Raw genomic sequence first — 12,918 nt, 5'->3', positions numbered from 1 at the left:
CCTAGGCCTCTATAATCCACAGCATAATCCATACCTGTAGCAGGCTAACATTACCAGTATGTAAGAAACACTCGCAACAGAGGAAACAACGGTTGTGCAAATCCAAACAACTGTGAAACAAGCAAAAAGACAGGTTTCCTTGACACAATCCATTCAATAATCTGTCTTTGAACACATTAGAAAATATAAACTGACTTAGCCATGGCAGAAACACTTTCAGTTTAAAAACAAACAATGCAAAACATGTGCTTATCACTGATCTTCTAAACCAGGCATCCCCAAACTTCGGCCCTCCAGATATTTTGGACTACAATTCCCATTTCCCCCCACCACTGGTCCTGTTAGCTAGGGATCATGGGAGTTGTAGACCAAAGCATCTGGAGGGCCGCAGTTTGGGGATACCTGTTCTAAACATCTGTAAAGGACTGAAACTCTGATGTGCTGCAACATCTGCACAATCATATAGCCATAAACATGTATACTTGCTTTAAACCTCTGCTTGGTTCTTCCCTTGTGAACGGCTCAGGGTAGATTTGGAAGGGCAAAACTTAAATGGATACACCACAAGAAAACTTTTTGCTTCGAGACCTGGCCATGCTAAAGTGCTAGGGTTTGTCAACATCCAGAGAAGAAAGCTGAACTTCTGAACATGGAACATCCCACCACCACCGAGCAGAGCACCTAGATGCTCATGAGCAGAGATGAGAAACTCAGACCCATGAGCCAAATCATGGTTGATGTTATTACCCCTCTATTACCGGTATTGTCCATGCTGGGCCACTCAACTATTGCTACTGTGTCCTTTCTTTTAGCAGATAAAGATGATCAGGTGACAGCAAAAACTGCAAGGTTTTTAGCAGGGGCAATTAGAATATGATCTATTATTTGATTATTGATGGAAACCTCCAAAATGTATTTTGTATAGTTAGGTTTTTACCTCTATCTTCAGTACATTTTATTTTAGTGTTATGGCTAGTGGCTGATGCAAATAACGATTCTTCTGATTCACATCTTTCTAGCCCCAGCAGGTCCTCCTCCAAATAATACAATAGTTAGATTTAGGATGCAAAACTTTCTCCCTACCTTGTGCAACGGTAATAAATTCTCCAATATAATCGGAAATGGACATGGATTCTTCTGGTGTCTCAGGAGAAGATGGAAGCTCATCTAGCCATGTTTTAAGTTGTTTTAGCAACCCGAAAAGCACATCAGTTACAATAAACTCAGCTACAACAGACTGGAGGATAAACAGAAGATGAAGACAACAACAGTGAGTTTGACTATCTCAAAAGAAGAATGATAGGATAAAACAACATATTATGCTTCTGTGAAATAAAAATAATAACTAGTTATTAATACACAGTCATACCTTGCATCCGGAACGCCTTCTGAGTCAAACGTTTTGGCTCCTGAATGCCACAAACCTGGAAGTGAGTGTTCTGGTTTGTGAACATTCTAGGAAGCCAAACGTCCAAAGGGGCTTCCGCGGCTTCTGATTGGCTGCAGGAGCTTCCTGCAGCCAATCAGAAGCCGTGCTTTGGTTTCCAAACATTTTGGAAGTCAAACGGACTTCCGGAACGGATTCCGTTTGGCTTCCAAGGTACGACTGTACCTAGAAATGACAAAGGACTAAGAAACTATTCAGAAATCATTATGTCTTTCTGATGAATGATATAAAGGAAGATATAGGGTGCTCTTTAACTTGTACAATTAATGTCACTAGGGACTCAGCTACATTAGTAAAGAAAAAAGTGTTTTAAATGCGTTATAACACCGTGACACCAGATGGCATCCTTCGGCAACGTGATTTCCCATTTTGAGCTTTACAATGCGTTTTTCTGAAACATTTTTTGATGTGTCTAGATCCAGCCTAGGACCGTGATTTAATGTTTCTCAACTGACTTGAGAAGGAAAGGGCTATGAAAAAAATTACTGTATTTTGGATGCACCTATTGCGTTTGCTTATAATGTCAAACCATGCTTTAGTGCTACATGGACACATTCCCACAACTTGTTTGAAAACAGACCAACTTCAAACTGTGGATTACACAGCTGGTTTGTTTAACAAACCAGAGCTTGTTTCAAGCCTGGATCCCTGGTTGGTACATCACAACAGACTGATATTCTTTGAAAGTGAAGCAAAATACTGCAGAAGTCTTTCTCCCATCCAAATGCGAGGAGGAGAGGGTGGGAGGAGCATGCAAGCCCAACACTTTGCTCAGAATCACTGCAGCTCAGCCACATAGCACTAAAAACCATGGCTTCTGGTTATGTGCAAATGCAGCCATTGTTAGGAATTTAAAATAAGTCGAAGACTAGACTGGCACCAGGCACAGCCCCCCCGCCCTTAGAACTGACCCATCATTTTCTTCTCCTATGTGACAATTGAATACAGCACTGTATTTTCAGTAGTTTGGGGGGGGGGTTAGCCCTCCTCTGTATCTGTTTTATTTTTTCTACTTTCACGTTTATTTTTATTCACCATATCCATCATTTTTATTGTATTCTGTATGTGTTTATGCCAATAATTTTTAAATATATAATAAAGACTAGACTGGCACCAGGCAAATCCCCGCCATCACCCTTAGCTTCAGGGATCAGACATCCATTATTTAATCTGCTCTCCAGCACAGCTAATGAAGAATTTAAGAGAAGCAACTATGCTTTTCCAGTTCAGGGAATCGTGCCATGCAGCTCCTTTACTTACTGCATAAAGGCAGACTAAGAGAAGCACAGCAGTGGCGATCATTCTGCCCGGGAATCGAAAGTAAGGGTCCCATTGATACATCTTCCTCCTAATCCAGGATTTCTGAGGTGGCCTGTTGGTACACAAAATGCAGGAGTGGCCGGTGAGGAGGAGCAGAGGTACACACACACACACACACACACACACACACACACACACACACACACACCTGCCAATGCTCCTCTGCAACAGAAGTGGGAGTGACAAGGTTTGTGCTGGCCAGGGAAATTTGCAAGATTGCCAGAATGGGTTCACTGGTGAGAAGCCCCAAACGATCCCCTGCGGTGTCGGGCGGGATGGGGGGAGCGCAGGAAAGATCCTGCACTTCCCCCCATCCCGCCTGTCACACAGCGAGGATCATAGGGGGCTTGAGAAGCCCCGAACGATCCCCGATGTGTTGGGCAGGATAGGGGGAAGCGGAGGAAAGATTCTCCGCTTCCCCCCCCCCATCCCGCATGCGCTTAGGCTTCCTCGGCAAAGGCAAGCGGGGGACACCTAGCCTGCTCACTTGCCTTCGCCGAGAAGGCGCCGTTGCCGCCTAATGCCGGCTCTGTCGGGCAGGGGGAGGGAGAAGCGGACTCCGCTTTCCCCTCACCCCGCCCGACACAGCGGGGATCAGACGAAGCTGTCGGCGGCAGGGGGAGAGGAACGAAATCATTCCTCTCCCCCTGCTGCTGAGCCTGCACAGATCCCGGGGTTTGGGGAAGCACTTGCAGCTTGTCCAAACCCCGGGATTTGTCCTTTCTGTCGGCGGCAGGGGAGAGGAAGGAAGGAAGAGAAAGGGCTGCTTTCCCTTCCTTCGTTCCTTTCCCCCCCCCTCCTTCGCTTCTCCCCCGCAAGTTCCTCTTTGTGTTCCGTTGGTCTCTGCCTCTGATCTTCCTTTGCCTTCTCCCCTTGCTCCAGCTGGTTTCCCTTTCGCTACATGAATGCCCTGATTTTCTGATCAGAGGCTTTTATGGCCACGCTTCGCACGACGAAGCGGTGGCCATAGAAAACCTCATCGTATAGCGAGGCAACCTCCGATCAGAAAATCCTTTCGTTAAGCGAAATTTTCGTCTAGCAGGGCATTAGTCTAGTGATGCACCACTGTACTTTACCAACAAGCAGTTACTAAAAGGACACTCCTCAGGAAGGGGGAAGAGAAGGGATGCCTTTCTGTCTATTGCCACCCCCATCCCCGGTTTGCAAAACTTATTTCAAGCATTGTTCCTTTACTCCCCAAACCTCTCTCTGTGTCTGGTATATGATCACTGCCAGGAAGCCAGATGCAAACAGTCCCACTGCTGGCAAATCCATATACACTGTATGAACTGAGTGATGACTTAGAAAAGGCAAAAGGATGATCCAAAGCCTTTTCTGCCTTGCAGAATGCTCTGAATGCTAGTGGGAATCCCTTCCCATTCAAATGCCCAGAGGAAGACTCTCATCCATATGTTTTTTCAGGGTACAATCTGGGCCTGACTGGTGCTGAGTGTCTCCTGTATAGGTAGGTGGGAGCAGGAGCGTCGCAAGGGGTGTGTAGGGGGTGTCATGCCTAGGGGGGTGACAAAATCCCCCCCCCAGGTAGATCGGCGTAGCTGTGCTCGCACCCACGGTGGGCAGATATTCATGATCGTTGTGGCGAAAATCCACCAGCTGATTGCGTAAAATACGCCCAGTGTGCGGCGCTGGCTGCCAGGGATACACGCACTAGCGGGCGGCGCTCACATCCCCGGGGGTATTTGCATGATCAGCGGGTGGCGGTGGCACCCCTGGGAGGATTGGCGCGCCCCTGTGGGTAGATTGCCCCGCCCCCGTGGGCAAATCGCCCCGCCCCCTGAGCGGATCACCCCGCCCCTGGGTGCACGTCATGTTTGCCGCTCTGGGTGCCCCGGCAGCTTCCTCCGCCACTGGGTGGCAGATGACAGGGTAGCCATAAGTTGGCAAACAAAAATCTGAGGAAGGAGGACAGTGAGAGAGGCATGGGGGGAATAGATTTGAGCTTGTGTCTACCCAGTTTTCCCTGCATTGCTTCTTGAGAGCATGTGGAACTGGCCCATTATTAAAAAGCCATGGCCACTCCTTCACTCAACCTCTTCATTTTTGAAGGAGTTTGATCACTCCTCCCAGCTGGAGAGAGAGTTTGCTCAGATGGGGATTCTCATCAAATCTGGCATGAACATTTTCCTTTAGTTCAAAAGGGGAAATGACCCCAAAACAGAACAATTCCTCACTGCGGTAGCGGTTTCCTCAGCAATCGCTGGACATAGTGTATCTGATGTATTTCCACAAAAGAAGTCTCCTCCTGGGTAGGAAGCAGAAGGAAAGAATTATGTATGATTCCAAGAATTTCATTTAAGAGTTGCGGGATTCTGTAATTACAGGTGTGCTATTCTTGGGCTGAATCCAATACAGCCTGTGCCAGAGCTTGGCCCTCCAAATGTTGCTAAACTACAGCTCCCACCATCCTTAGCCAGTGGCCATGTTTGCTGGGGCTTATGGGTATTGTAGTTTAGCAATACCAATTGTTATGTATTCAGTGGTCTGTGTTTGCCCGAGCTTGAGTCTGGACTAAGGATTCTGAGCCCCAGTGTTCTGATTCGATACATGATATCCAATCACAGAACATTTCAGGATTTGGGCCTCTGCCATTGGCCCTTAAACTCTGAGTTATGATTCACGGATTGGAAATTTAGACAGCCAATCACGGTGGGAGTGGCCCAGGCTTTCAGAAATGTATATAAGCAGTTGCTTTGCCCCTGTTGCCCAGTTCTGTTAGTTCAATAAAGGTTGTTGCTGTTATAACTGTGTCTTGCCTTGTGGGGACCCACCTACACATCACCAATGGTCCCCATACTTGTAATACATACTTAGGAATGTTTAAACCTATTCATTTGATGGGTTAATCTGTGTTTACTTTTTGGGAGGGACCAAACTACGTTATGTGAGAACATCAGATGCCCACAGGGCAAGCACAGAGGGTGCATCTACCCAGCTTATTGTGCAGGAACAGAGCAGGGACTGCAATGTGTCTGGGGTATTTTCTTGCTCAGACCTGACAACAGTCCTGCATTCCCACTAGTGCTCTGCAGCATCTGTCTGGGGACCACCAGGGGTCAGCGGAGAGTCCAGGAAGTTGGGACCAGGGCTCTTGCAAACCCTTGGGGATGCTGAGAGGGCTAGGTTTCCAGAGGGAAGGCTGGAGGTGGTGGAGAAGGTGCTCCACCAGCCCCATCAACCCAACAGCAAAGGGGGGGGAAGAGGAGGGAGCAGAGGAGGAGATTCAAGGTGCCAAGGGCATTTTGTTGGCGAAAGTCACGATGGGGGGTGCTTCCGGATTCTGATTCGGAATAGAACAGTCATGGATTTTGATGCTCTGTCTTGTATATATGTATATAATAAAAACTCTGTAAAAACCAATCATGGAGTTTGGAGCCGCTTACTCATGAGGAAGCAACCAACACCATTACAGCATCTAGCTAGGAGCTTAAGAATCTGGCCCAAAGCAAGCAAAAGCCAGTCAAATGAGGATTCATCAAGATTCCACACTTTGCAAACGAGGAAGCAGCAAATGGATCCATCTCTTTATAAGCGATAGCTACAAAATGGTGGGTTTTTTTCTATAGCTCTTTTAGTTTCACTGTGTAATTAGGAAGACTTTGGAGAACAGAGACCACAGAGGGGTTTAAGACAGGAGAGGTAGGGTTGGTGACACTGGGTTTCAAGAGCTGACTGTCAAGTCTTCCCAAAATATTTGGAACATTACAGTTTTGCTCCTAAAAAACAGTCCAGACCCTGCAATCTTCATCAGAGGCCATTCTCTGTGTGCTGCATTGGAGGGAGGTGCAGAGGGTTGAGACACAAGAACCAAGGCACCCCATCTGAGGAATGTTCTCTCCAAGGAAACATGTCTGGGACCATCATTATCCATTTTTAAGATACTAGGCTAAGATCTTTTTATTCGCTCAGGCCTTTGGTAACTAAGCTGGCCTCCATGATGATGCCCATCTATTAGTGGCGGGGCTAGGATTTGTCATTACAGTCGTACCTTGGAAGTCGAACAGCCTAGTTCTCGAACATTTTGGCTCCAGAATGATCAAAACCTGGAAGTGACTGTTCCGCTTTTCAAACGTTCTTTTGGAAGCCGAACGTCCGACGGAGCTTCTGTGACTTCTGCTTGGCTGCAGGAGCTTTCTACAGCCAATTGGAAGCCCCGCTTTGGTTTTCGAACATTTTGGAAGTCGAACAGCCTTCCAGAACGGATTCCATTCAATTTCCAAGATACAACTGTATTATTATTATGTTTTTGGATGAGCATTTTTGGTATTTTATATTATACATTGTTTTCATTGTCTTGTTTAGTGTTGTGGTTTTTTAGCTGTTGTGTTGTATCTTGTTAAGTCACTTTTGAGGCCTTTTTCGTAAAATAAACAAAAAAAAACCCACTAACAAATTTCAATAATAATACTAATAATGCTGAATTTAAATAGAGAATGGTCAAAATAAGCAAATGAAAAATGTAAAACATTGATAGAGCTGTACTTATTTCATGGCACAATTAAGCTTTGTTAATTCTCAGAGTACTTCGCTTTTCTTTTGTCGCCTTACTGCCATTTTCAGCAATGTACAGAATTCAGAAGGCAGGAGAAATGTTTTTGCTTTCAAAATGATTATAATAGGAAAAATGTGATTATTACAAAATACTCACATTTACAGTCTCATACCCACAACGGACTCTTATGGCTTTCACAAAAATGTAAACAAATCGGCCTAGAAGAAAAAGATAGCACACCAAGGAAGGCCAACCCATTATGAAGTCTTGGTATACACCCAAATACTAGGCAAAAAAAGAAGAAGGCAAAATTACCAAAGGCAAACATTACACCACCCATCATACATCCCAAAAACTCAGCTTAAGTTATTAAGCCTGTCTTGTTCTGAAGGGCAGAATCAGGATCATAACTAAGATCAATGCACTCTGCCATTTGGGATCTGTCACATTCTTAATATATATACACACACCGTATTTTTCTGTGTATAAGACGCCCCCATGTATAAGACGATCCCTATTTTTTTTAACCCAAAATAAAGAAATTAAGTTGTTTAGCTTTGGGGGGGGAGCTCACTTCCGCCAATCACTCACCTGCCTGCCTGCCTGCCACTGCCAATCACTTGCCACAGCCACTGCTGATCACACCTCACTGCAGCCACCAATTGTCTGCCCGCTTGCCACCACCAACAGCCCACCCGCCCACTTGCTGCAGCCGCCAATCACCTGCCCAATTGCCACAGCCACAGCCAATCGCCAGCAGTCCTTGCCCCAGCCACCAATCACCCGCCCAATCACCACTGCCAATCTCCTGCTTGCTGATGCCATTAGTGAATCCGTTGCTGCAAGACTAACACCTTCTGTGACTGGGACCTAGCCCCTAAAGGCACACACTGGAGTGTGACTGGGACACTGTTACATGTAGATACCATTTCTTGCTTTTTATTTTACCCCAGACACTGTGCATCTGCTTGGGCAAACCCAAACGTGCCCTGCTATTGTTCCCACTGATAGCAAACTCAGATGGTGGCAAACAACAGCATTATAGCCAAAATGGTATTAGGGAGAAACGAGCAGATAGCAGGGTGCACAGAAAAGCCACAATGCTTACAGAAGTGTAAGTTGCTATGGGGAAAGTTTTAAAGGGGGCAACCCCCTCCCCAGGCCCAATAAGAACTGAGTAAAAACTGAATGTTAATGGAGCATATTCAGGAGCCATGAAATGCTGAGTGCCTGGGCACTAGGAAATCAGGAGGGGCAGAAATGGAATGGAGTGTTCTAGAACAGGGCAGGGTGTCTTCTGTTGAAATTCTTCTAGTTTGGCCCTGCTCACAGCTAGCTTTCTTGTGCCCTGTCCGTGGTCCTGAGATCCTGAATTGTGTCTCCATTCTTCTTCCATCCCAAAAGTTCTGAAGGCATCTAATTCCTGGACTGAAGGAATTACCCATGGTGCTTGCCCTCTCACACACCGCGGTGGTTCTTTCACAGGTCTCAGCCTTATATTTCTACCACAGCTTTCCTTCTACACAGATCACAGAGGGCTCAGTAGCCTCCCAATAGCAGTGTCACTAAGCTGATCTGAGTGGGGTGGTGGCAAGGTGAGGGCTCTACAGGTGCCCCAGCAAGGACTACTGTTTTGACTCTGCTGGTACACCTGTCTTGTCCTGACCCATGCTGATGTTGGGATGGAAGCTCCACAGCATCTTGCTGGCCATTGCAGAGGAGGCTCCCCCATTCAGGCTCTAGCCCAATGATGGCAAACCTATGACACGCGTGTCAGACGTGACACGCAGAGCCCTCACTGCTGGCACGCGCCCCATCGGCCCATTCGTGCTGTTATTGTTGTCCCTCCTGCCCCATTTGTTCTCCTCCTACAGCTTGTCTCCGCTGTTAAAACCCGGAACCTTTTTGTTGTTGTTGTTGCTGCTGGTAGTCAGAGATTGGTTTTTTAACCCTTTCTGTGCTGTTTTTCCTGGTGCTTTGGCAGACTATGATTGGGTGTAACAGCATTCGTTTTTTAACCCGTTCTATTCTGGGTTTTTGGCACTTTGGCAGACTATGTCGGTGCTGCGTGTTAGTTCCAGAGAAGGTATTCTTCGTCATTTATTTCTGTTCTCTTTCCCCCCCAAAAAGCACAGCAGCTTTGGGTCACCCCCTCCCCAAAAAAAGCAAAGCAACTTTTGCACCCCCCCAAAAAACCTCCAAAACTTTGGTCAGCAGCTCCCCCCAAAAAGCTCAACAACTCTGGGCACTTTGTGATAAATAAGGGGGTTTTGGTTTGGTTTGGGTAAATAATTAGTTTTTGGTTTATTAAATACAGTTATATATTACTATTATACATTTTTGTTATTTAAACTATAAATATCGCGAAATTATGGTTTTTTTCTCGAAGTGACACACCACCCGAGTTATGCGCTCGGTTTTTTGGCGAATTTTGACACACCAAGCTCAAAAGGTTGCCCATCACTGCTCTAGCCCCAGCAGGCAGGCAGATAAGAAATATAAGCACTTACTTTGTAGTCAGGGCACAGGAAACAGTCTATCACCGTGATGGTCATCCTTTAAAAAACAACAACACTGGAGTTACTTAGACTTATTTCTTCATTAGGACTTTCTGTATTCTGTATTATAAGGTATGTGTTCCTTGTTGTATGTTATGTTGCTGTAAACTGCCTTGTGTATAGTAATATAGAAAGGCGGTACAGTCAAACCTCCGTTTGCGACTGCTTCAGTTTCCAACCACCGCGGACCCGGAAGTGTTTACATCCAGGTTCCGCAGCGCTCGGATGTGCAGAAGCACTCTATCGGTGCTTCGCGCACGCGCAGAAGCGTGCATCGGGGAGCGACCGATTCGGGGAGTGACCGGTTCTGCAGAACGGATTGCGGTCGCAAACCAAGGTACCACTGTATACAAATTAAAAGGGAAATGAAAAAAAATATGAAATGAAGTGAAATGGCTCCTCCTTATCTACAAGAGCATGGAGAAAGTCAAAGGCAAGTTATCCTGATGTACATCTCCTGCGCTTCCTGACGTACTTCTTATAGGGCTCATGGTATCATCCCTGGCCATTTTGATCCCAAAGGAATTCCACCATGAAATCCTCCTGGCAAATAGCATCAATATCTAGACTGAGATAGACAATGGAGTGCAAGCGTGGTGAGATCAGACTTCAGCTCCTATCATTCCTGACCATTGAGCCATGCTGGATGCAGCTGATGGGAGTTGAGTCCAACAACATCTGGCGTACACCATGAGGCCTATCCCTGATCTAGACAATATTAGGAACCCTGGATCATTTTAATTTATTTGCTCTCTAGCAACGATCATCTCAAACTTCCACAAATGCCCTTCACAAGGTTCTCTAATGGCGAGTTGTCTCTCATCCCAACATCTCCACGAATGGCACTCAGACAAGTATATCCGATATAAGGCTCTGCTCACCAAGCTGCAGTGTAAAGAAATCCCAATATGGAGCCGGTAATCACGTAACTTGTTGAAAGGCAGGCAAAGAAAGGGTACACAGAGACGCCCACTTCGACGGCATGGATTAGAACAACAAAAACTGCAGAAAGATGAGATCATTTTAGAAACCATAGTTACTCCAAATGGAGGTCTAGCATTTCTCACAGCTCATCCCGGTCACTTGTGGGGGGGGATGCTCTAAGCACTGATAAAAGCTAGCCCACTTTCAAGGATGTATTCTCACAGTTGCTTGGTTGGAGGAATATTTAGGGTGGCTGTGAATGGGAATCTGGTGCATTTACTGTGTCTTAGAAGTCAGACTTGGCATTGAGATGCCTGAACTGTGAAGACCGTGAGTTCCAGTGAGTTCTTGAGAGCTCTCACAGAGCAAACAATATCTTGCAAGGTTTCAAGGGATTTCTGTGACATTTAGAACAATAAGATCCAGAAAGCAAAGAACTTCCGATTCTTCATCTATCCGCTATGTAAAAATTCACTTTGTCCAGTCCAATATCACACCCAACAGAGCCACTTTCTATAAACCAACATGACCTTGAATCCTCAAATCCAAATATCATTATTTCATTTTCATTTTCATGTAAAGTCTATGAGAGGTTTCCAATCTTTAACACAGCTTATTTGTCTATCTTTCTCTTTCTTTCTTTCTTTCTTTCTTTCTTTCTTTCTTTCTTTCTTTCTTCCTTCCTTCCTTCCTTCCTTCCTTCCTTTCTCTCCCCACCCCCTTTTATGTTTTTATTGTATCTCAATCAGTATCTCAGTTTGGATATAAAAGGGACAATATATTAAGTTTTGTATTTTTCTCTATAAACCTTAATAAACCTTAATAGAGACTTTGGTGACATTTCAGCCAGTCCTCACGAGATTTCATCAGAAGCTGCCACTGCTGACGCCGCCACTGCTTCTCTGCTGCCAGTGGGTTGGGCAGGGCACCTGCAGGGGCACCACCTCTTGGGCTTCCTCATGGGTGGGCCAGCCCTGCTGCGAGAACTAAACAGACCATTGACCTTATTTAGCAGGGCTCTTTCCGCGTTTTTTTATCCAGCCTTTTCCAACTCCCATCAGTCCCAACTAGCATAGCACAGTGGGTAGGGATAATGGGAACTGAGCTGTGGCATAGTGGGGAGGGGGGTTTACCAGGGGGGGCATTGCCCAGAGTGCACAATCAGGGGCACACACACATACACACACACACACACAACCCACAGGCACACACACAACCCAAGATCCACATCATGCCCTGACGGCGGCAGGGGTTCTAAAGCACAAAGGATGAAGATCACCCATCACACCCTGCCCCCGCTTGACACATGAGTGCTTGCCCATAGGCCACAGGGCCTGGGAATCACAGGGGGTGATCGTCACCCTCCGTGCCCGCTTGGCAATGAGGGCTGGATGAGCGTGTTCCGCACCCGCCCCAGGTGTAATCATTGCAGACAGGCAAGCAAGCCTCGATAAGAATTAATGATTCTCTGGCAGTTTTATGGTACTTTTATTTACAAAAAACACATCAGAGTGAGGCTTCCAGCCTGCTCTCATTGAAGGAGTTGGTCTTAATTTTCCACCCCTCTCACAGCAGGAAGGACGCCAGATTCCTGCCCTTCCCCTCTTGCCCTTTCGTCGTCCAGTCTCCGAGAACGGAGACTGAGAGGTTGGACTTCCCCTCCCCACTTCCACTAGACACACTCTCTGTCCTCTGCCTCTCTGCTGGTTGCCTAGCAACCCTCTGACTGCCCCACTAGCTCCCCCCCCTTGAGAGCTATTGTCTGTGACTTCTTTGTGAAGGGGGGGTCGAGCTCCGCCTTCCTGGCTCTGTCAGCCAGCTTTCGTCTGCAGAGCCGGCTTCTCTTTCACTTGGCTCAATTTCTGAGTCTGACTCTTCCCCTGCGCTCGGTTGAGCCACGTTCCTGACACTAGGTGCTGGCAAAGGGCGCAAGGCCCCTGAAATTGAGTCCAACATTATCTGGGGACCAGAGCTTGAGAAAAGACTAGACCCTACAATGGAAATAGATCATTCCCAGCCCCTACATTCCACTTGCATCGTCAGCGGAGCGGAGCTGAGGCAGCATTTGCAGAAGGAAATCAGCAGGTAGGGGAGAGAGTGCTTAACTCTTCCACACAGTCAATTGCCACCCTCCACCCCGATTATTTTTAAAGATCCCT

At 46.5% G+C, this 12,918-nt stretch overlaps 1 protein-coding gene across 1 annotated transcript in view; it reads right to left on the bottom strand.

The window, feature by feature from the left end:
* LOC118097923 (stimulated by retinoic acid gene 6 protein-like) overlaps positions 1-12,918 on the bottom strand; it is a 46,031-nt gene that overhangs the window by 14,390 nt on the left and 18,723 nt on the right. The window contains exons 5-11 of the mRNA XM_060268767.1: positions 10,717-10,837; positions 9,788-9,833; positions 7,434-7,562; positions 4,960-5,030; positions 2,708-2,819; positions 1,084-1,237; positions 35-110 (exon numbers count right to left, since the gene is read on the bottom strand). Coding sequence (XP_060124750.1) covers positions 35-110; positions 1,084-1,237; positions 2,708-2,819; positions 4,960-5,030; positions 7,434-7,562; positions 9,788-9,833; positions 10,717-10,837 — 709 coding nt within the window. The remainder of the gene's footprint in view (positions 1-34; positions 111-1,083; positions 1,238-2,707; positions 2,820-4,959; positions 5,031-7,433; positions 7,563-9,787; positions 9,834-10,716; positions 10,838-12,918) is intronic.

Source organism: Zootoca vivipara, chromosome 16, assembly GCF_963506605.1.
Source record: "Zootoca vivipara chromosome 16, rZooViv1.1, whole genome shotgun sequence".
NCBI lineage: Eukaryota > Metazoa > Chordata > Lepidosauria > Squamata > Lacertidae > Zootoca > Zootoca vivipara.
This window is presented reverse-complemented; position numbering and strand designations above follow the sequence as displayed.